Here is a 19,937-nt window from a genome sequence, read left to right as displayed (position 1 = left end):
CTAGCTCTGCTAAGACCTCAGGATTGCAGAACGAGTACCTTGAAGAACTTGCCACTCACTCCATCTGCCAGGGTGAGAGGCAAACCCGGGCTGGAGAGGGAGCGCGGACGACCTTTATCAGGTCCGGACTGCCCCGAGCCCGGCCCAGCTGCCTGGAAAAGCCCCGGGCTGCGCCGTGTGGGAAATGGCTTTTTGGCTCCGCAGTCGAATTGCTCAACGTTTTGGACCGACTCGTCTCGCCGCAGTCGCTCGCGACCAGAACTAGGCAGCTTTTTAGAGCAGGGAGACATCCGGGGCATCCGGGCAGGACAGTCAGCCGCACAGCTCAGGGACTAACACCCCGGAGCCCAGCGAGCGTCCGGGCTTCTGGAGGGGAGGAAGAGTCTTGCGCACCGCAGCTGCAGCCCTGGTGGCTCTGGTTTTAACATCCCCCACCGTTTACCCGCCTCTGACCCACTCGGACCCTGGCGCTTCTGCTTTGCATCTCTTCCCTGTTTCCTCTTGGTTTCCCCCCTTCCTCTTGGTTTCTCTCTTTCCACTCTCCCATGATAAAGGGGCCCTTGCTCCGCTCCCCGACAGGCGAGGGCCCGTCCATCCTCGCCTTGACACCCTGGTCAGTCCCTGCTTCGACGCTCTTACACAGTCTTGTTTATGGTTTGATCCAAGTGTAACTGGGATGAGTCCCCGCAGCGGAGGTGGGGGTGGGGGTGGGAGGCAGAAATCGGGGCACCGGGAAGGAGCGGGTAGCTGACCCTCGGACCTTGCACCAGTCCTTAGGTGGACCGAGAGGGACTCGAAGCAGAACCTCGGCTCCCGGCCGCAGGTCTGCTTTCTTCCCGGGGCGCGGACTGGGGAGGGGCGTAGGGGGAGGGGCAACGGGCCGGGCTTTCCAGCTGCAAACGCGTCTGGCGCCGAGGCGGGCCCGTTTGGTGCCTCCTGGGGACCGGCCGTGGGCGGCGCGCAGCGCCTGGACGCGTCCTGCGGACGTGGTGGCCAGCGCCTTCCTGCAGACTCCAGCGGGTGGGACTCTCTCTGGCCTCCGGGGAGCTGCGACAGGGTTACATGCTGCTGATGGACGAGTGGCAGTTCTGGGGGAAAAGCTAAAGCTTGCTTGGTGACTGAAAGGTGCGGCTCTCAGCGTCCCTTGAGTCGGGCTTCGAGGGGCCCACGCGCAGCATCGGCCGTCGGGGTGCTGGGGGGAGGTCCCGCGCGGGACGCAGGCTCCGGGCAAGTTGCTTTTCTCTGCAGCGCTCTGGTCCTGGCTCTGCCGATACATGTCTTTTGCAGAAATGGCTCTGCGGCTTTTCCTTTTGTTTTAAACTGAACAGGGAGTGAGAAATCGGTTGGAAAAATAGATCGGAGTAGCTAAAAAGGACCTCGGATTTGGGGCGCTCCCCTCCCAGCCAACTGCAGTCCTCCCCTTCCCGGAGAAAGGGAAGCGAGGGGAGCTTGCGGGAGCGAAGGTGCGCTGGGTTGCGGGGGCAGAAGCGAGCATGCTGCAGGGCGGCGCAGGGGGAGGCCCGGTTCTTTGAAGACAGGAGGTCTCAATCTCAGCGCCCCGCGGCCTTCTTCGTGGGCAGCTGCCCGCGGCCGTGTCGTTTTCGGGCCCATAGGAGGCGCTGGCGCGCGACTGTAACCCTAAACCCCTCGGCCCCTATCCCTCCACCCCTCCCGGCCCCCTCTCAGGTCTCAGCCGAAAACAATGCAAACGCCAAGCTTCGTGCCTGGGGCTCCAGGGCCGCTGCAGCTCTGAGGCCGGGAGTGCGGCCGATAGGGACGCTAAACTCCGACCGAGCGGGCAGCCCTCGCCACCAACCCCGGAGTGGCAGAACGGCCGAGGGCGTGGGGGCGACGGGAAGGGAAGCGGCTGGCGCGGGTTCGTGTGGGGCAGCGGGGCAGTAGGCGGGACCGTGCGGAACCTCCCCGGCGAAGGTAGTCGAGCTGCCGGGCCGGGCTGCGCTGTCGGGGACCCGGAGCCTGAGCGGCCGGCGGGCGGGCCAGCGAGCGGGCGGGCCAGCGAGCGGGCGAGCCGGGTAAGATTCGCGGGGCTGCTGCGCCCTCTAGTGGCCTTCCGGGGCGCGCGACGCCCGGCTGTCCTGCCTCTGGCGCTCCGCGCTGGCGCCGCGTCGGAGCGCGGCGCTGAGCCCGAGGGCCCCGGGCCGACCGACCCTGTCGCCTTTGCGGCGGCCTGAGGCCTTGGAGAGACGCCTGCAGGCACGGTGTGTGTGACTGAGGAGGCGCTGGGGGGCGGCACGGGCGGGGTGCAGGGTTTGGGGATGGGCTGGGGGTGTCGTCGTGATTGAGCGTGGGAGAAGGGGAGGAAGGTGGAGGGTATAAGGTCCCGGGCGCTTTTGGGGGGTAGCCGCTGACTTTTGAGGCCCCTCGCAAGGTCCCCTGCCGCGCGGGAGCCCCCCGGCTGTTTGTTTTACGACCCTACGCTATTGAGCAACTGGAACAGTCGGCGCGGCCCCCGTGGAGAGAGGGTTTACGAGGGGTGACAATGGCCTGCGAGCAGGTAGGGCTGCGAGGCCAGGGTTACGGCGTTTCGGTCGCCACCCCGAGCGGCCCAGGTGGTTCCCTCCTGCGGGTGGGCGCCATCTCCCGGGTGGCGAGAGCGTGGGGGAAACAAAGCCCTGGGTCACCCGACCTCTTCTCCAGTGGCTTCTCCTGCCGAACCCTCTGAACCTGTGCGGCTGGGATGGCAGCGCCGTCTTCCGGGCTCCCGAGGCCCCTCTGCCCTGGCGGCCTCGCTCGCAGCGACGGTGCTGGTGCCTGTCCCTCACCGAATTCTCCTGGGGCCCCGAGGACAGTGAAGCGTTTTCGGTCAACAGTTGCCCTGTTCCTGCTTCCATTCTGTGGGCTCTGAACTGAAGTCACCACGACACCTAAAAGTACGATCCAAGAAAAGAAGAGATTGGAAGTTAAGATTTGGGACATTTTAGCACAGAACTAGCCCCGGCGTCTGTCTCCACGGACCCCGGGACGCACGTCCTTGGACCAACACTGTCATCTGCTGGCCACACTTGAGAACTGCAACGACCCTCTGTGGGAATGGGCTTCGTGGAGATTCGAAGCAAGTTGTGGCATGAGAAAGATGCATTTTCTGCCTGGTAGGACCAAGTGGAAGATGACTGGTTTATATTTACTACAAAGCTGCAAGAATCATTGGGCTGATCACATTTGTTTTGTGGACCTTTGTGTAGTTTTTCGCCTTAGCTCGTTCTTTGCATTTATGTAACGAGCGAAGTGCGGACCTACCACATCTGACTATCAGAGCAGATCTGTGAGGAAGCTAAGCGGATATTTGCATATCCCTTTAAGAGTGAGGCGCTGGAGTTGGGAGCTTGGTGATCTTGAGTGCGCCGTAAGTGACTACACCCAAGGGTTCTCATTAGGAGTCACACCAGTTCGGTGACAATCAAAAGGAGGTGTCATTTCAGGCTTCCGTGGCTTAAAGATCTGATGCAGGAAGAGCAGAAAGGTTTACGAGCTCAGATTGTCCCATAAAATGCTCCCAAGTAAAAATACTCCAGCCACCACCCATCACTGGAATGTCTGATGGAGCGCAGAGAGAGCAAAACAGCGCAACAGCGTCTGGTGGGGTGTAGATTCTGGTAAACACACCCTCCGTGAAGTTGCCATCAGTGCAGGCCAGCATCTGGATTGCCGGGGCTGAAGTTAGGAGACCGAGTACGACATTTGTCACAGGGATAAAGCAGGATATGTAATTTTCACAGTTAGAATTAACTTAGAGCCAAAATTAACTGAACCTTGGAAATCTGAATCTTGAAGTTGTCAGTGGCTTTGGGGACTGTGAGAGCGTCTCCTGTGGCCTTTAATCATGCCAGGGTGGGGTGAAATTCAAGATTCAGTGGCTCTGCGGCGGGATGTGTTGAGCCGTTGGCGATGGGGAAGCTGGCTTTCTGAGAAGGCTAGCGTGCTCTCACTCTGGAAATAGTGCCCAAGCTCTGTTTACTCTCTGGCTTAGTATGTTGTCTTTGGTTATGGAGTTGCCCTTCATGGCTCTTCACTTCTGTTTGCAGGGATAGGGTTGGAAGCCCATTAAGGACGGTGGGTGCAGACAGATTTCTTTTTCTGTTTTATGCGATGGTATGTATGGGTTCAAGTTCAAACAACCTTGATTGTTATCAGGCCTTGGTTGAACCTGAGTTTATTTATTATTATTTTTTAAAAGATTTATTTATTTATTTATTTATTTGAGAGAGAGAGACACAGCCAGCGAGACGGAACACAAGCAGGGGGAGTGGGAGAGGAAGAAGCAGCCTCCTGGCAGAGGAGCCTGATGGGGGGCTCGATCCCAGAACGCTGGGATCACGCCCTGAGCACAAGGCAGACGCTTAACAACTGAGCCACCCAGGCGCCCCTGAACCTGAGTTTAGATCCACCTCTCTGATATGCAGGTGATGAAGGGCAGGTCCAAAGGCCTTTGGGCCTGTCTTTCTCAGTAAGTAGAAGTTGAAGGAGTTACTCTGACACCCCTGTCATTTCAGACATCTTAGGGGGCGCCTGGGTGGTGCAGTCTGTCCACCAGGTTGAGCGTCCGTCTGACTCTTGATTCCAGCTCAGCTTATGATCTCAGGGTCGTGAGTTCGAGCCCCGCATCGGGCTCTATGCTGAGCACAGAGTCTGCTTGGGATTCTCTCTCTCCCTCTGCTCCTCCCCCCACTCACGCGTGCCCTCGCCTTTCTCAAATAATAAATAAAATCTTTACAAAACATCTTAGGGGTCTGCAGGAAAAGAGTCCATATGGAAACCAATGGCTGCAGTTTCCAAGGCACTTTTGATTAAACTATAACTTAGTCTTTACAATAACGTGGTAAGGCAAGCCAGCAATCAGGTGTTATTAGTCCCCCTTTAGAGAAAAAGAGCCGGAGGTTCAGAGAGACGGACTAGGCGTCCGATATGGCGTGAACCTAGCCAAAGCGATTTCCATCATAGTTTAGAGAGAAGGAATGAGAAAGACAAGAAAGTACCACGGAGGAGCAGGTCACTTGGCCTGAGAGGGAACGTGGCAGAGGTCTCTTCTGCTTGTTTGTTTCTCTAACTCTTGGCAGCGCGTTCTGCGTTGTGGTTATAGAGGATGGAGACTGAAACCCAACTTGTAGCTGGCATGAGAAGACGTGATTACGATTTTTTAAAGACAGATTTGGGTGAAGTCCGTGGCTCTCCCTGCAGAGTGATTTGTTCCTGCTGGCTCGTGGCATCCCAGGTTTCTCCGAATTCGTGACCTCAGTTCCTCGTGCCTGCACACCTGACTTTCGGATGTGCTCTAGGATAGGGGCTACTGATGGAGGGTGAACGTTGACTCCCCGAGTGGAAAAAGCCCTGGACGTACCGAGCCGGACTCCTCGACATCCTCACTACACGGCCAATAGGCAGGGAGGCCATTCTCTCTTGTTGTTTTCCATTACCTCCCTGTAGGGCAAACACGCTGTAGTTACTCACGACGAAATTGTCTGAGTTACAGATGAGTCATGACATGAAACTTCACAAATACGCCTGGGTTTCCAGCCAGGGCACTACTCTTATCAGAGGAGGGAGGTTGAAATCTTCGGCAAACTCATTGATTCTCAGTGCTCGCATCATCGCTGGCTCTGAGGCCCTGTGTGCATCGCCCACGTTGTACGTCAGTAAAGAACCCTCCTTGGCAGCAGGACCACAGTATCTGGATGCGCAGAAGGAAAGCTGGTGGGGCTGGCCCAGGGCAAAACGCTCCTGAGGGGGCTTTAAAGATGCGTCATTGGCAAGCCCTGCTAGAGAAATACAGGATAGAAATGTGATAAAACCCAAGACCTGAAGCTGGCCCTGGAGGCTGCTTTGAAGTTGGCTAAGTGGATTATCGTTGGGGGCTGATATGTATATGTACGAATACACAGGCCTTTACTGCTAATTGTGGTAAATCAGGCTGGCCAGCCTGGCTCTGGGGCCTGCTGTGCCAGCAGTGAGGAAACCCTGCAAACTGCCCCCCTCCACCTCCCGGGCACATGCCAGGGGCCTCAGAAGCCATCAGCCAGCCAGCATTGTGCAAATTGCATTTGGGTTCACAGCCCTGCAATTGTTCTTCTCTCACTGGGGTGAGCAGAGAAGGGAGGCAGGGCCCCAATTTGCATTAGGAAACAGTGCTGGGGGGGGGGAGGGAGGGGACACTCAAGGCTGAAGCGCTGACCTTCCCTGGAGGGAGACCATATGGTGAATTGGAGAGAGCACAGACTCCGTGTTAGAATTCTGGCTTTAGCACCAGCTGTGTGACTTGGGGTGACTTGCTGAACTTCTCTGAACCTCAGCTGGCACTTCCGAAAATCAAATATGTCTCGGGGTTATCCTTAATAGACATGGCACACATGGGAACACTTTGGCTTGTTAGTACATACTGGTTTCTTAATCCTGCCCTGGACAAAACAGAATGAGCATTTTTTTCCTGTCCATCCCTCCCCCCAACCCATTGCCAGTATTCTGCCTTTCACCCTGTCTGTCTTCCTCCTCCATTTTCCCAGTAGAATTCAATGAAGAAGAAATCTGATTGTACACATGGGCCATCTTGCCTCCGTAAAAGCGAAAATGTACGATCAGGGGCTAATCACAGGCATACACGGAACTTCTCCTTTTTTGATGTGTTTTTTGGGTTTGTTTGTTTTAGGCCAGTTTACTCAGGAGTCATGAACATGCATCTTAGTTTCCAAAGCTAGTGATGGAACAAATTAAATCCCATGAAGCCTTCTGTTGCATGTGTTGGGGGTTTGAGCAAGTCAAGGACCCAGGACATCCTAGGCCAAGGCTTAGGTGTTTTTATTTCATGGGATATCCCAAGCATTGCACCCCTGCCGGGACCCCTCTGCGGGGAGGCTCTCCAGTCAAAACTTGGGTGCTTCGCAGTGTCCACACCTGCCAGTCTGTGCACAGGTGTTTCATTGACTGCAGTCAGATCACGTCATTACTGACTTCACGTGGGGAGTGATGGGGGCGATAAATACGGTGAGTGGGGATGAGCACGAAAAGAAAAAGATAAAAAGGGGCCTTTTCAGAGTATGACCTGAATAGACTGTTCCGTGGCTTCACCTTGGGGCTCCTTGGGTCCCTCTTTAATAAGAATTTTCCCTCCCTTTCCCTGCTTGTGTCTTGCGACATTCATTTTCAGTCCCTCTCCACTTCTCTTCCGTTCCTCCAATTTCGCGGCAGGAAATTGGAGGCAAAGACTTGGTTTCTCCCGGTCTCTACCAAATTTTATTGGGTGGTTTGCCGCATCCCCCCCAAACACGGACATTTAGGCATACTTTTCTCCCTGTTGCCTCTCCCTGCCTCACCACCCTCACGGCTCCTTCTACACCTGCGCCCTCCGTGCTGTGTTCAGCCCGACTCAGCGCACTGGGTCCTGAGTCTGCTAGGGGCCCGTGCAGGGCAAAGGGACGTCCTCCAAGTGAGCTTGGCTTTGACTTTCAGAAACTTGAGATCAGAATGCCTTGTCAATATGAAGGTGTTTGTTGCAGCCCAAGCGTCTGTTTTCCCAAAGGTCATGGATGATGTGAACTTCACATACAGTCTGTAGTGAAACACCAAGCAAATGACAGCCTGTTTTGAGTGAAAACAGCTCCAGTTTGGAAGTTGAGTAAATACATGTGTGCTTGTTTTTCACATTCTTCATTTAAATGGGTTAAAAGGAACAGTTCTGCTGGGCTCTTGGATGCATTCTGAGACCATAAAAGCCAGACTTTTTGGAATTTGAAAGCTGCGTGCAACCCAAAAGGGTTTCAGCTTCAGATGGCTCCTGTCATGATCTTGGGGTCCAATTGGGCTATGGGGTTCTTTTTTAGGTATCTTAACTGCTTTGACCATGAATCTTAAACCAAGGGGTTTTCAACTAAAATGATGCTGTTAACATTTTCCGTATCGCAAAGCACAAAAAGAACGAGGCTCACCTGGGTGGTTTTATTGGCTAACGCTGCCTCTGTTTGACATCTGGTTTTCCAGTTTTCCGGAACGATGGGGACTTCCCTTCTGGCCTTCCTGATCTTAGGCTCTCTCCTCACAGGTAAGGATCCCAGTACTCTCTGACTTCACTGTTCTGTAGGAAACCTTGCCTTCTAAGTTCTGTGCTCTGGGAGTGCTCCCTGTACTCAGCAAACACAGTCCAAAAGAGGGAAGGGAAGTTGAAAATGATGAGAAGTACCTAGAATGATCACAAATCTTCAGTTCCCTTTGACCTGTCACACTGACTCCCCGTCAGAAGGAATGCTTGCCAGTGGCAATTTTAGTATATGTACAATCCTGGCATTGACACGTGGTAGGAATAATTGCCTGAATTTGCCCACTGCTCTTTTCTTTTTACTGGGACATGGCTTTCCAGAGACATTTGTGAATATTCCAAGGAAATAAACGGTGGAAGATTCGTGACCAGGGAATCATACCTTTCTTAAGTGGAAGATGCTTAAATTGCTGGAAAAATCTTAGAGCACCTTTTCCCTTGGAATCTGATTGGTAGAATATTTGACTCGGGAAATCCTACTAACGTTTTTCTACCGGGAGGATACTACTTGGACCATTTGTGGAAATATTTATTGGCATTTTTTTAGTTTTCATCCAGATGTTTGTACATCATAGATGTTCACCATAAAACCACTGTTTTTCTGGTCTGAGGAGTTGAGTCTGTTAGTGTCTGTAGGGCTTACCTATACGGGCACGTTAGCCTTAAGCAAGGTCAGTGGTTCGGTAGTTCCAAACTCCACCAAGTATCCCCCGCCTGCAGGAGGATAGGTGACCCGATGCACTTAGGACTTCGGCCTTAAGCTGCAAGAGTCATGGTGAGTACACAGTGAAGTTGAGTGGGGTTCCCACATTGGGCTCCAAAGGAGATTTAGAGACCATTGATGAATAATTAAGTCATAACACCTCTTCTGTCGGTTTTAGAGACAGGGAAAGCTGGACTGAAAGATGAACTTAGAGTTTTCACTCTTGGGCTTTAAGTATTCTTACTTCAAAAATTAAAATCAGGAGCTCTCGGCTGGCTTAGGGAGTAGAGCTCGAGACTCTTAATCTCAGGGTCGTGAGTTCAAATCCCACCCTGGGTGTGAAGCCTACTTAAAAATAAACAAATACAATGAAATTTAAATGAAAATCCGTTGGTTTCTGGGAAGTCATTAGGGAGAAGGCATGCCAGCGTGTGGTGAGAAATGGAAAAGACGTAATTTTTTTAAAGCACAAACCTGCTTTGTGCTTCGTGCAGTCTCCTTGCCCCCCTTCTCACCCCATTTCGTACTAAGGGGAACGTCTGCAGGGAATGGGGACAATAAAGAACCCATATGTGCTCGCGTCTCTGCCCTCTTGGGATATTTTATGGGCACACACAAGAGTCTGAAATATGGAATTGGAGTCAGGCATCCTCTCTCCATTGAGTGTCTGCAGGGGTGAATCTCGGGGTTTGGTGGGTGCTTTTGAGGCCTTAGGAGCATTTGCGGCTCTCAGCAGATGCGGCGGCTGTTATAATGGGGGGCCTTTCATGGGCATCGAGGCCGGCGGGTTTTTGCGCAGAGACGCTCATTGTTCGGGTAAGCTGCTGCTGTTACTCCTCTCAGCTCTCTGGGTGAGCCTCTCCTTTCTGGCTGCACCCTATTCAGAGCCTGCTTCCTTTTACAGGGCCCAGCCGAGTCTTCTGCCAGCTTTCATTACCCTCCATCCTGCCAAACGAAAATGAAAAGGTCGTGCAGCTGAATTCATCCTTTTCTCTGAGATGCTTTGGGGAGAGTGAAGTGAGCTGGCAGTACCCCATGTCTGAAGAAGAGAACCCCAATGTGGAAATCAGAAACGAGGAGAACAACAGCGGCCTTTTTGTGGCCGTGCTGGAGGTGGTCAGCGCGGCGGCGGCGCACACGGGCTTGTACACCTGCTATTACAACCACACCCAGACGGAGGAGACCGACATCGAGGGCAGGCGTATCTACATCTACGTGCCAGGTGAGCCGTGCGCGCCCCCGCCCCGCGCTCGTGGTCCTCGTCCCTCCCGCCGACCGGATTAACGTCTGAAGAAATAGCATACTAAACGTTTATGGGAGAAAAGGTGAAAAATACGAGAGAACACACAACATTAACTCAAGGTCACTCGTGAGACCATTATCAAGAAATATGTATGGGCAACGTTTTGGAACCGTGTTAAGTTTTAAAAATCATTTTTGTCAAGGCACGTTTTATTGGCATTGTGCAAAAAATCTGAAATGCCCTCATTTCCGTTCAGTTCAACCAAGTTTGACAAGTATTTGCAGTTTATTGTGTGTCAGGCGCCATGCGAAGTGTTGGGGACACAGAAATTAAGTAGGTAGGTCCTGTCTTGGAGCTGCTTATTGTTTATTTTAATAGCTTCCACATAACCATGCTGTTTTTTCAGATGGAATGAAATATATATATTCTTGATTAATAGGTGGGCTTTTTCTTTTTGATTAAAATTTGGGGGCAAATCCATACTCATGATGCTGTCTCTGACCTGGGAGAGACAGGTGCCAAGACAGGAGAATGATGGGATGAAGCACACTGGGGTTGGATGAGGGGACAAGCCTGTGAGAGAAAATGGGGAGGCATCCCGCAGAGCCTGGGAGGGCTGTCAGCCTGCATCGGTGGTGTGACCTTGAGTGGAGGAGGGAAGGCGGGAGGGTAGAGTAGGTGACACCTAGAGCTCTGTGTCAGGGAGGTCTGGGAGCCTAAGGAACCCCAGGGCCACACAGTGCTTGGCTGGGGGGACCTCTGGAGGGCGTGGCCTTGGGGTGTGATGGATTTCAGAGCCTGCCCCTAGAGTGGAGGACGGTGGGGTGCTTTCTCCCAGCAGCCCCTCTAATCAGCTAGGCTTAGCCGTCAGCTTGAGGTTCATCTGGTTTACCACCCCCTAGTATATTCCCAGCGCACTCCTGCAATGATCTAAATCTACATCCATACCTGTATGTCTGTATCTGTACCTTCATGTATCTCTGTCTGTCCGCATATCTAAATCTGTGTCATCTCTATCTGCGTCTACCTCTATCTGTATATTTTGGCTTCTACCAAGGTGAGTTGTTTAAAGCAGGGCCATGATGTTACGCAAACATTGCATAGATAGTGCATAATGGTAGGGAAGACTTGCATTTTTAATGGAAGCCCTGGCTGAGGTGTTATGATATCAAACTGTGTATTTTAACCTGAGATGGATTCATAGCTTTGTTTGCTGAAATCTTTACTAACAGAGTTCGAGGATTTGGAACTCTGAGCACAAACTCAAGCAATGGCAGTCTTCATACGTAAATTAAAAGGGGCTGTAGCTAAGTACTTGGCTTAAAACAAGCAGACATACAAACCATTGATACCTCTTGCCATCCTGTTCTGGCAGAGGTGAGGTAAGGGGGTCTCTGAAGTATGTCTTCCTATCTTTCCGCCTTTTCTTTGTAAGTTTTTTTTTTTTTTTAATCGGCCACTCTTCTTGTCCTCTGTCACTGTGGGCACCCACAGATCTAGATAGACCCTCTTCATTTCTTTCATGACACTCAACTGTCTGAACCCTTCTTCCTAATAATAAAAGATTTTAAGAAGGGTAGGCATTGAGAATGGCACCCCAGTTTTGTTCACACATAAATGCCCCCTGCTTTGAAGAGAACAGTAGGTATATGGGCTTGTTAAAGGCATATGGTGTTTTGATCATCTTAAGATTGTCCAAAAATTCTTGTTTCTCCCCTACCCTCAGCACAAGCATACCCAGGTCGGCTCTGCACTGCCATCAGTTAGAGGGTGTTTATCTGTAGTCACGGAGGGTAAGGGCCCTTCTGAGACTGAGGTCTGAGACTCTCGGTACTCCTTCCTCTAGTAGCTTACGTGCTGGTATTCTTTTGGAAATAAAATTCTCAGGCTGTGGGACTATAAAGTCTATTTATTACTCGACTGATGATTTTTTAATAGGTTTATGCCCTACTTCTCAGTAATACTGACTATAGGCAATAGGGATTTTTGAAATTATGAATATTTTCTCTTGCTTTGAACAGATTTGATTATCGATCATCTTTTTGGTAGTGCTTAAATTTTGATTTCAACTCCTGGCTAATATTTACATTCATCACCAGTCTTTTTTTACTGGGGTGCAGGCATTTTGGTGGCGTCTGTACTTTAGCCCTCTAGCTCTTAACGATGATTAAGTCAGTGTGGTGACAGTTCTGGATATATGCGAAGGTATCATTCGTACCTAATGTGATCAATGCCAGTGGGATAATGTTTCTGAATATACGTGTAAAGGTGAAATTAATGCCTGACGTGTTTCTCGTTCTTTCCTAAACCACAGACCCGGATGTAGCCTTCGTGCCTCTGGGAATGACAGATTATTTAGTCATCGTGGAGGATGATGATTCTGCCATCATACCTTGTCGCACGACTGATCCCGAGACTCCGGTCACCTTGCGCAGCAATGACGGGGTGGTGCACGCCTCCTATGACAGCAGACAGGGCTTCAATGGGACCTTCAGCGTTGGGCCCTATATCTGTGAAGCCACCGTCAGGGGAAAGAAGTTCCAGACCATCCCATTTAATGTTTATGCTTTAAAAGGTACTTGTACCCTCTCTCTCCTTCTTTAAATAGTTGAAGGTAAAATAATTAGATGTATATAGTATTTTTTAAAAAAATCATAGTCCCTGATGATGGAGACCCTGAATATTTGGGGATTTGGGACCCCACCTTTACCATACAAGGTTAGGCTGCCCTCTGTGGCTGTAATAACATTAAGCTTAGCATTACTAAAGACAAATGCTGCTTTACCCCTGTAAGATTTCATATTTCATCAGTTGACTTCGAAATACCGTAAGGAATTCTTTTCTCGCATAAGCCTCTTACTGTTGTACCCACATTCCTGACTACAGAGGCCCTAAAAACAAACACACACCTGTGGGGGCTGGACGCGTGGATTAACTTCAGTAACTTAAGAAAGGTGATTTTGATTTTAAACAAAGCTTGTTGCTACGGCCCTCCCTTTGATGTGAGTGGTTCATGGGAATGGGAAAGGATAATGCGTGTTTGGGGTCAGCAGTTTGGGGTCAGTAGAATGCCACTGAACGCTGGGTATGGGCTTCTTTGATGCCAGCGCTGTGCTCAGTTCTAGAAAAGTGCTGAAAATAGCTGGGTAGCAGGGCGGGAGAGAGAAGGAGAGAAATGGTAGGGGAGGAGCAAAGTGCCCAGAGCAGTGCTGGTCGGTAAAGGCTGGTTGATTAAATGAATAAATACATCCATAAAGGTGGTCGCAGGAGAGGAGAACCATCCTTAACCCAAATGCTTAGGAATGTGGTGTTCGTTTTTTTTTTTTTTAATGATTTTTAAAAATTATGTTAGTCACCATACAGTACATCCCCGGTTTCCGATGTAAAGTTCGATGATTCATTAGTTGCGTATAACACCTAGTGAACCATGCAATACATGTCCGCCTTACTACCCATCACCGGTCTATACCATTCCCCCACCCCCCTCCCCTCTGAGGCCCTCAGTTTGTTTCTCATAGTCCCTAGTCTCTCATGTTTCATTCCCCCTTCTGATTACCCCCCCTTTCTTTATCCCTTTCTTCCCCTACCGGTCTTCCTAGTTCTTATGTTCCATAGATGAGAGAAATCCTATGATAATTGTCTTTCTCTGCTTGACTTATTTCACTTAGCATTATCTCTTCCAGTGCCGTCCATGTTGCTGCAAATGTTGAGAATTCATTCTTTCTGATGGCTGAGTAATATTCCATTGTATACATGGACCACGTCTTCTTTACCCATTCCTCTGTTGAAGGGCATCTTGGCTCCTTCCACGATTTAGCTATTGTGGACAATGCTGCTATGAACATTGGGGTGCATATGGCCCTTCTCTTCACTACATCTGTATCTTTGGGGTAAACACCCAGTAGTGCAATGGCTGGGTCATAGGGTAGCTCAATTTTTAACTTTTTAAGGGACCTCCACACTGTTTTCCAGAGTGGCTGTACCAACTTGCATTCCCACCAACAAGGGAGGGATCCCCTTTCTCCACATCCTCTCCAACAATTGTTGTTTCTTGCCTTGTCAATTTTTGCCATTCTAACTGGCGTAAGGTGGTATCTTAGTGTAATTTTGATTTGAATTTCCCTGATGGCTAATGATTTTGAACATTTTTTCATGTGTCTGTTAGCCATTTGTGGTGTTCGGTTCAATTGGAACTTAGTTTTACTCTTGCTGCTGTTGTCTGTGTAGATATTTTTTTTTAAAGATTTTATTTATTTATTTATTTGACAGAGATAGAGACAGCCAGCGAGAGAGGGAACACAAGCAGGGGGAGTGGGAGAGGAAGAAGCAGGCTCATAGCGGAAGAGCCTGATGTGGGGCTCGATCCCATAACGCCAGGATCACGCCCTGAGCCGAAGGCAGGCGCTTAACCGCTGTGCCACCCAGGCGCCCCTGTGTAGATATTTGTGTGTATGTGTGTGTGTGTTATGTTATAACTATGCGCCAAATTACGCATGCCAACACAAAATCAAAGCTTCTGAAACCTCAAAAATTTTGTCTTGATCACAGTGGTTGGAAAATTATTTTTCATGGGGCAGCTTGGTGGCTCAGTTGGTTAAGCGTCTGACTCTTAACTTGAGCTGAGGTCATGATCTGAGGGTTGTGAGTTTGAGACCCGTGTCAGGGCTTAAGATTCTCTCTCTTCCTCTCCCTGTGCTTTCCCCCTGCCCCAACAAAAACAAAAAGCTTAAAAAGAAAAAAAAATTTCAGAGTTTTAAAAAAGAAAGCAAACCCAAACCTTGTAAGGTTCTAACTGTACTACGGATGTTGAGGTCCTTGTGTTTGTTCTTCTTTTAAATAGCAACGTCAGAACTTGATCTAGAAATGGAAGCTCTTAAAACTGTGTATAAGTCAGGGGAGACGATTGTGGTCACCTGCGCCGTCTTTAACAACGAGGTGGTCGACCTTCAGTGGACTTACCCTGGAGAAGTGGTAGGTACCTGCAAGGCTCCTGGTGGCATGGAGTGGAACACAGCAGGGCTCAGAAGACCTGTCACTGATGGGGCATGACACCGAGCTTCTCCAGACCTCAGCTTCCCATCATTGCAGTGAGCCCGTCTGACTAGATCACTTTGTGGCTCTTCGGGCAGTGGGGGAGGTTGAGACGCTAGCTGGACCAGGACTTCAGAATCTATAAAGGTTGTACTCTGAGCTGCCTTTCTCATAAGTCAGAAAGAAACAGGAAGGTTCTATCTATATGGTTCTATCTGTCTATCTATTGATCTAATTCCCCTTCACTCCTGATTTGCAAATTTCTGCTCCCTGCTCTTCTTTGGCATTTGATTGCTTCTCTCCTTTTATCCATTTCTCTCCCCTGTGCTTTTGCTTCCCCTCTTCCTTTCTCTCTGGGGCATCGATTGGATATTGGACATTTTCACGTATGACCTTACGACCTCACGCATTGAAGAGACATTCTTAGTCCGATATGTGTACATCTTCCCTGAATGTGAGGCAGTTTGGTTTCACTGTCCATACTTGATTGCCTTTAATCCTTAAAGCATAAACATTTCTTCTCATTTATTGGAGATAGACATTTTCCCCCCAAACCACAGTGCGTGCTGGTGGTACTGTTTTATGAAACAAAGTTTTTAATCAGATATAAAAATAATACAGGCTTATTGTTGTAATGTTATAAAATGTAGAGAAACAGTGGAAGAGTCACTTCCCAGGACATCACCGTTAATATTTTAGGAAGATACATCCTTTCAATACTTTGTATACAAAATAAATGTAGTCATTAATAGGTATTATACTTCAAATAGTACTTTGTCCCGTCCTTTTTCCTTTGGCAGTATAGCACGAACACTTTACTATGTCATTACATATCCTTTTAAAACATGATTTTCTAAGGAGCTAGCTTAAGAGAAATTTTTTTATTAGACTTTATTTTTTAGAGCCATTGAGGTTCGTAGCAAAATTGAGCAGACAATACATGCAGTGAGCATGCACGGCTCCCCCCATTACCAGCAGCCCCACAGGGTGGGGGTGGGGAAGGACCCTAAAATCCAGGAACCTCCATTATTAGCACCTCATCCCCACCCACGGTCCACAGTGAACGTGAGGGTTCACTCTTCAGAACTAGGTTCTTACAGTTGGTTTTCCTCCCCTTCTGCTGTAGAAAGGCAAAGGCATCACCATGCTGGAGGAAATCAAGGTCCCGTCCATCAAATTGGTGTATACTCTGAGGGTCCCCGAGGCCACGGTGAAAGATAGTGGAGATTATGAATGTGCTGCCCGCCAGGCCACCAAGGAGGTCAAAGAGATGAAGAAAGTCACCATTTCTGTCCATGGTACATTCTGCTTTCTAAAACGTCAGTCCCTGCTGCTCACGGTCCCCTGTGTGGTACTCATTACTTAATGGAAACTCTTCCCTGTACAGAGAAAGGGTTCATTGAAATCAAACCCAACTTCAGCCCGTTGGAAGCTGTCGACCTGCATGAAGTCAAACATTTCGTGGTGGACGTGCAGGCCTACCCCCCTCCCAGGATATCCTGGCTGAAGGACAACCTGACTCTGATTGAAAATCTCACGGAGATCACCACGGACATAGAAAAGATTCAGGAAATAAGGTAAAGAAACACCCTTCCCAAGAATGCCTTTCTTTTACTGTGTCTCTAGATAGACTGAGCTTTGTGCATGTCTGACCACACACACCGAGACTCAATCTAGAAAATGAGCAATCTGACACAGGAGATACTTGAAATCAGGTACCTTTAATGATAGCCTTGCCACGTGCTAATACTGTGCTGATAAATATTTAACAATAAAATAAGAAAAAAGAACTAAAGAGCTCTGTTCCCACTGAAAGACCATTTCCTGCATCCAGGAAGGGATGGGGAAAGGAAGTAAAGTTGGACCCACTTGGACTGAGTATATTCCGTGATGACCACTGTCTGTGTGGCGAGTGGACGTGCATGGTGACGCCAGTTGCGGGCAGTTATCATGTCAACCTACATGAAACAAAACACCATTGGTTTCATTGGAAACACATCTGCGCCAGGGAGGCCTCCACCGCAAATAAGCGTAGTGTCCGGTTAGATCTGGTTTAGAGAAAATGTACAACGAATAGTTTGGATCCCTGCCCTCTGATGAAAGAATCTACTGCTCTCATCTCTCAACTAGGGGTGGAGTAAGTCACCTTGGCCTCAGTCTCCCCGTCCGTAAAGTAGGGTTAATAATGCCTAACATCCTTCAAGGCAAGGGGTTAGAGCAGACGCTCTCTTGAGGTCTCTTGCCGTTGTAGGCTCTGATTAGCATCCCAGAGCAGAAGGTATGTCTGGAGCGCCAGGTGCTCCGTCCCCGCCCTCATCAGAAACCATCCCAGAGAGAGACACGTCAGTCCTCTGTTCGTAGCCTTCAGGGAAGAGGGGCAGACCTTCTTTCATCGGTTCACTTAAACTTGGGATTTGCTTTCTTCTTTCTGAACTAAATCCCATGTGTCATTGAGAAGTAGTGTCAGAGAAAACAGAGTTGTACAGCCTTAGGAGAACAGCGATGGAAAAAGTGTCAAGTGCTGAATCTGGAGGGCTTTTCGGATGACACGAGATGAAGGTGTGTAAAGAGGTGGGCGGTGCGGAACTTTCCATTAGGCTGTGAGGCCAGAGAGGAACGGGGTAATCTTGGCACAGCTAGCACTTCGGACGCTTGCAGCAGCATTACACGCAGGCCATACTCGATAGTCAGGACGAGACAAAGCTCAGCAACAGAGAAGTTCTGGGAGGCTGCCTGTGAAAGTGATTCAAGAGTTCCTCTAGCACAGATTCACCTAGTTGCCGTTGGGGGCCAGGGAACGTAAGGATGAATACACTGGGTGGGGGATGTGGCTTCCTGTAACTTAGAACGAGCCGATCCCCAGTTTCCTTGGCTAAGCGCGTGTAGACAACGAGTGACCGAGGATTGCGTGGTGACCAGTAGCCAGGAGTGCCCGTGGGGACTCGCTAAGAAAATCCCAGCCCGAAGCATGTCCAGTATGGTCAGTAGAGGACAAACCAGCCCACTGCGCTCCCGTTACAGGTGCTGGTGCCCAGCATCTTGGGCTAGAAGACTCTACATTTACAAGGGTACTTTTGGGCTTTCAAAATCCTTTTGCATGTATAATTTCATGTAATTAGTTCTGAAAAGGACACTGTGCTATTGCATGTAGTTATCCCACGCTATACACACAGACGCTGAGGCTGGGGAATTTCCGTGATGCCCAAGCTCTTCTTGCCTTGTAACCAGTGCTTTTCCATCCATCCCGTTGCTTTTCAGCACTGTGATGTTTTACATATTGATTGATGGATGGATGGATTTAAAGATTTATTTATTTGACATTTGACAGAGAGCACAAGCAGGGGGAGTGGGAGAGGGAGAGGCATTCTTTCCTTCTGGGCAGGGAACCCAATGAGGGGCTCGATCCCAGGACCCTGGGATCACGACCTGAGCGGAAGGCAGACACTTAACCGACTGAGCCACCCAGGCGCCCCTGTGGTGTTTTATAAAGAAGGGCAATCGAATGGGCAAATACTTCATTGATGAACCCACACAAACACACGGAGCCAAATGTCATTTATAATACATGGAAGAAATCTTTAGGGGAAACTTCCCTTTAGTAAAGTATGAAGAAACAGGTTTTTGTAATTTATTTTTTTTAATAGGTGATGGAATCTTGTGCTTTTTAAGTATTTAAGCGTCAAGAAGGGACGTTACAAGAAACCTCGCTCCGTTCCTGCCGCCATTTGCCCCGGTCTCCCTGCCTCCCCAGGCAGAGGAAGTACTTCAATATTATTAGTCTCATTAGGTTCTTCTGAAACCTTCCAGAGTTTCTTTAAGTGAATACCAACAAGTAGGAATGTTATATCCCAGAGACCTCTCCATGTCGGTGTGGAGACTGTGTCCTCATTCTTTCTTCCAGTGGTGTCCCATTGTTAGGCTGAACCACCTAAATCGGATATTTAGGGGAAGCAAGTATTTTTAAAAAGGTAAAAATCAAGGGTTTTGTTTTTTGTTTTTAAAGGAAAGTTGGTGGGTTGTGCCTACTTTCATTCAGAACTCAGGCCTTACCAGAACTGATCGCTGTGCTAGCCACATAAACTGTTGCTCATCTCAAGATGTCTGGTCTTCTGTTTAAGAATTAAGTGTCTAGGGAGCACCTGGGTGGCTCAGTCGGTTAAGTGTCTGCTTTTGGCTCAAACCCATGATCTGAGTCAGGGTCCTGGGATCGAGGTCCGCATCGGGGTAGCCTGCTTCTCCCTCTGCTCCCCACTTGTGCTCTCTCTCGCTTGCTCTCTCTTTCAAATAGATAAATAAAACCTAAAAAAAGAGAAAAGAATTAAGTGTCTGTAAGTCAGACCTTCAGCATATAGAAAGTGCTCCGAAAATCCCAGAAAAGTGATGATACGGACAAAAAAAAAAAAGATGTTTTTACTTTTTACGAAAACAAACTTTAAAGTGAACTTGGTAACTGAATGGTTGGCATCTGTTTGGCTATGACTTGCTGACACACGATCCTTTTTGTTTCAGGTATCGGAGCAAATTAAAGCTGATCCGTGCTAAGGAGGAAGACAGTGGCCATTACACGATCGTCGTTCAAAATGAAGATGACGTGAAGAGCTATACTTTCGAACTCCTAACTCAAGGTGCGTCAGTGCAGCATAAACGTAATGTTAGCTCAGTGGTGAAGTGAGTGAGTGCCCCCCAGGCAGAGCCTGGCACTTTTCTCCCAGGGTGTGGAGAGAAAAGCAACACTTCATGGGAGAAGCAGCGGGTGTAGACATCACCTGTCAGGGAGAGCTTTGTGGGCCTTATGAATTCACACAGTTCTGGGAAGTTCCAGGCTGCCCTGAAACAGTCTGGGGAATTCCTAGCTTACAACACCACCTGCTTCTCAGTCTGGCACCTCCAGTTTTTGGAAGAGTAAAGTGATGCATTTT

General features: G+C 49.3%; 1 protein-coding gene across 4 annotated transcripts in view; it reads left to right on the top strand.

Moving 5' to 3' along the window:
- The window catches only part of PDGFRA (platelet derived growth factor receptor alpha), a 45,003-nt gene that overhangs the window by 4,052 nt on the left and 21,014 nt on the right, over positions 1-19,937 (top strand). For 3 of the 4 annotated variants that reach the window (XM_008701481.2, XM_040624994.1, XM_040624993.1), the window contains exons 2-8: positions 7,987-8,047; positions 9,649-9,966; positions 12,302-12,562; positions 14,828-14,958; positions 16,145-16,316; positions 16,406-16,595; positions 19,528-19,643. In XM_008701481.2, the coding sequence (XP_008699703.1) occupies positions 7,999-8,047; positions 9,649-9,966; positions 12,302-12,562; positions 14,828-14,958; positions 16,145-16,316; positions 16,406-16,595; positions 19,528-19,643 (1,237 nt within the window). In that variant the 5' untranslated portion in view covers positions 7,987-7,998. Of the gene's footprint in view, positions 1-1,006; positions 1,126-7,986; positions 8,048-9,648; positions 9,967-12,301; positions 12,563-14,827; positions 14,959-16,144; positions 16,317-16,405; positions 16,596-19,527; positions 19,644-19,937 lie in introns of those variants that run through there. The other variant, XM_040624992.1, reaches the window with a different exon arrangement.

Source organism: Ursus maritimus, unplaced genomic scaffold (assembly GCF_017311325.1).
Source record: "Ursus maritimus isolate PB19 unplaced genomic scaffold, ASM1731132v1 scaffold_8, whole genome shotgun sequence".
In the NCBI taxonomy this organism is placed as follows: Eukaryota; Metazoa; Chordata; class Mammalia; order Carnivora; family Ursidae; genus Ursus; species Ursus maritimus.
This window is presented reverse-complemented; position numbering and strand designations above follow the sequence as displayed.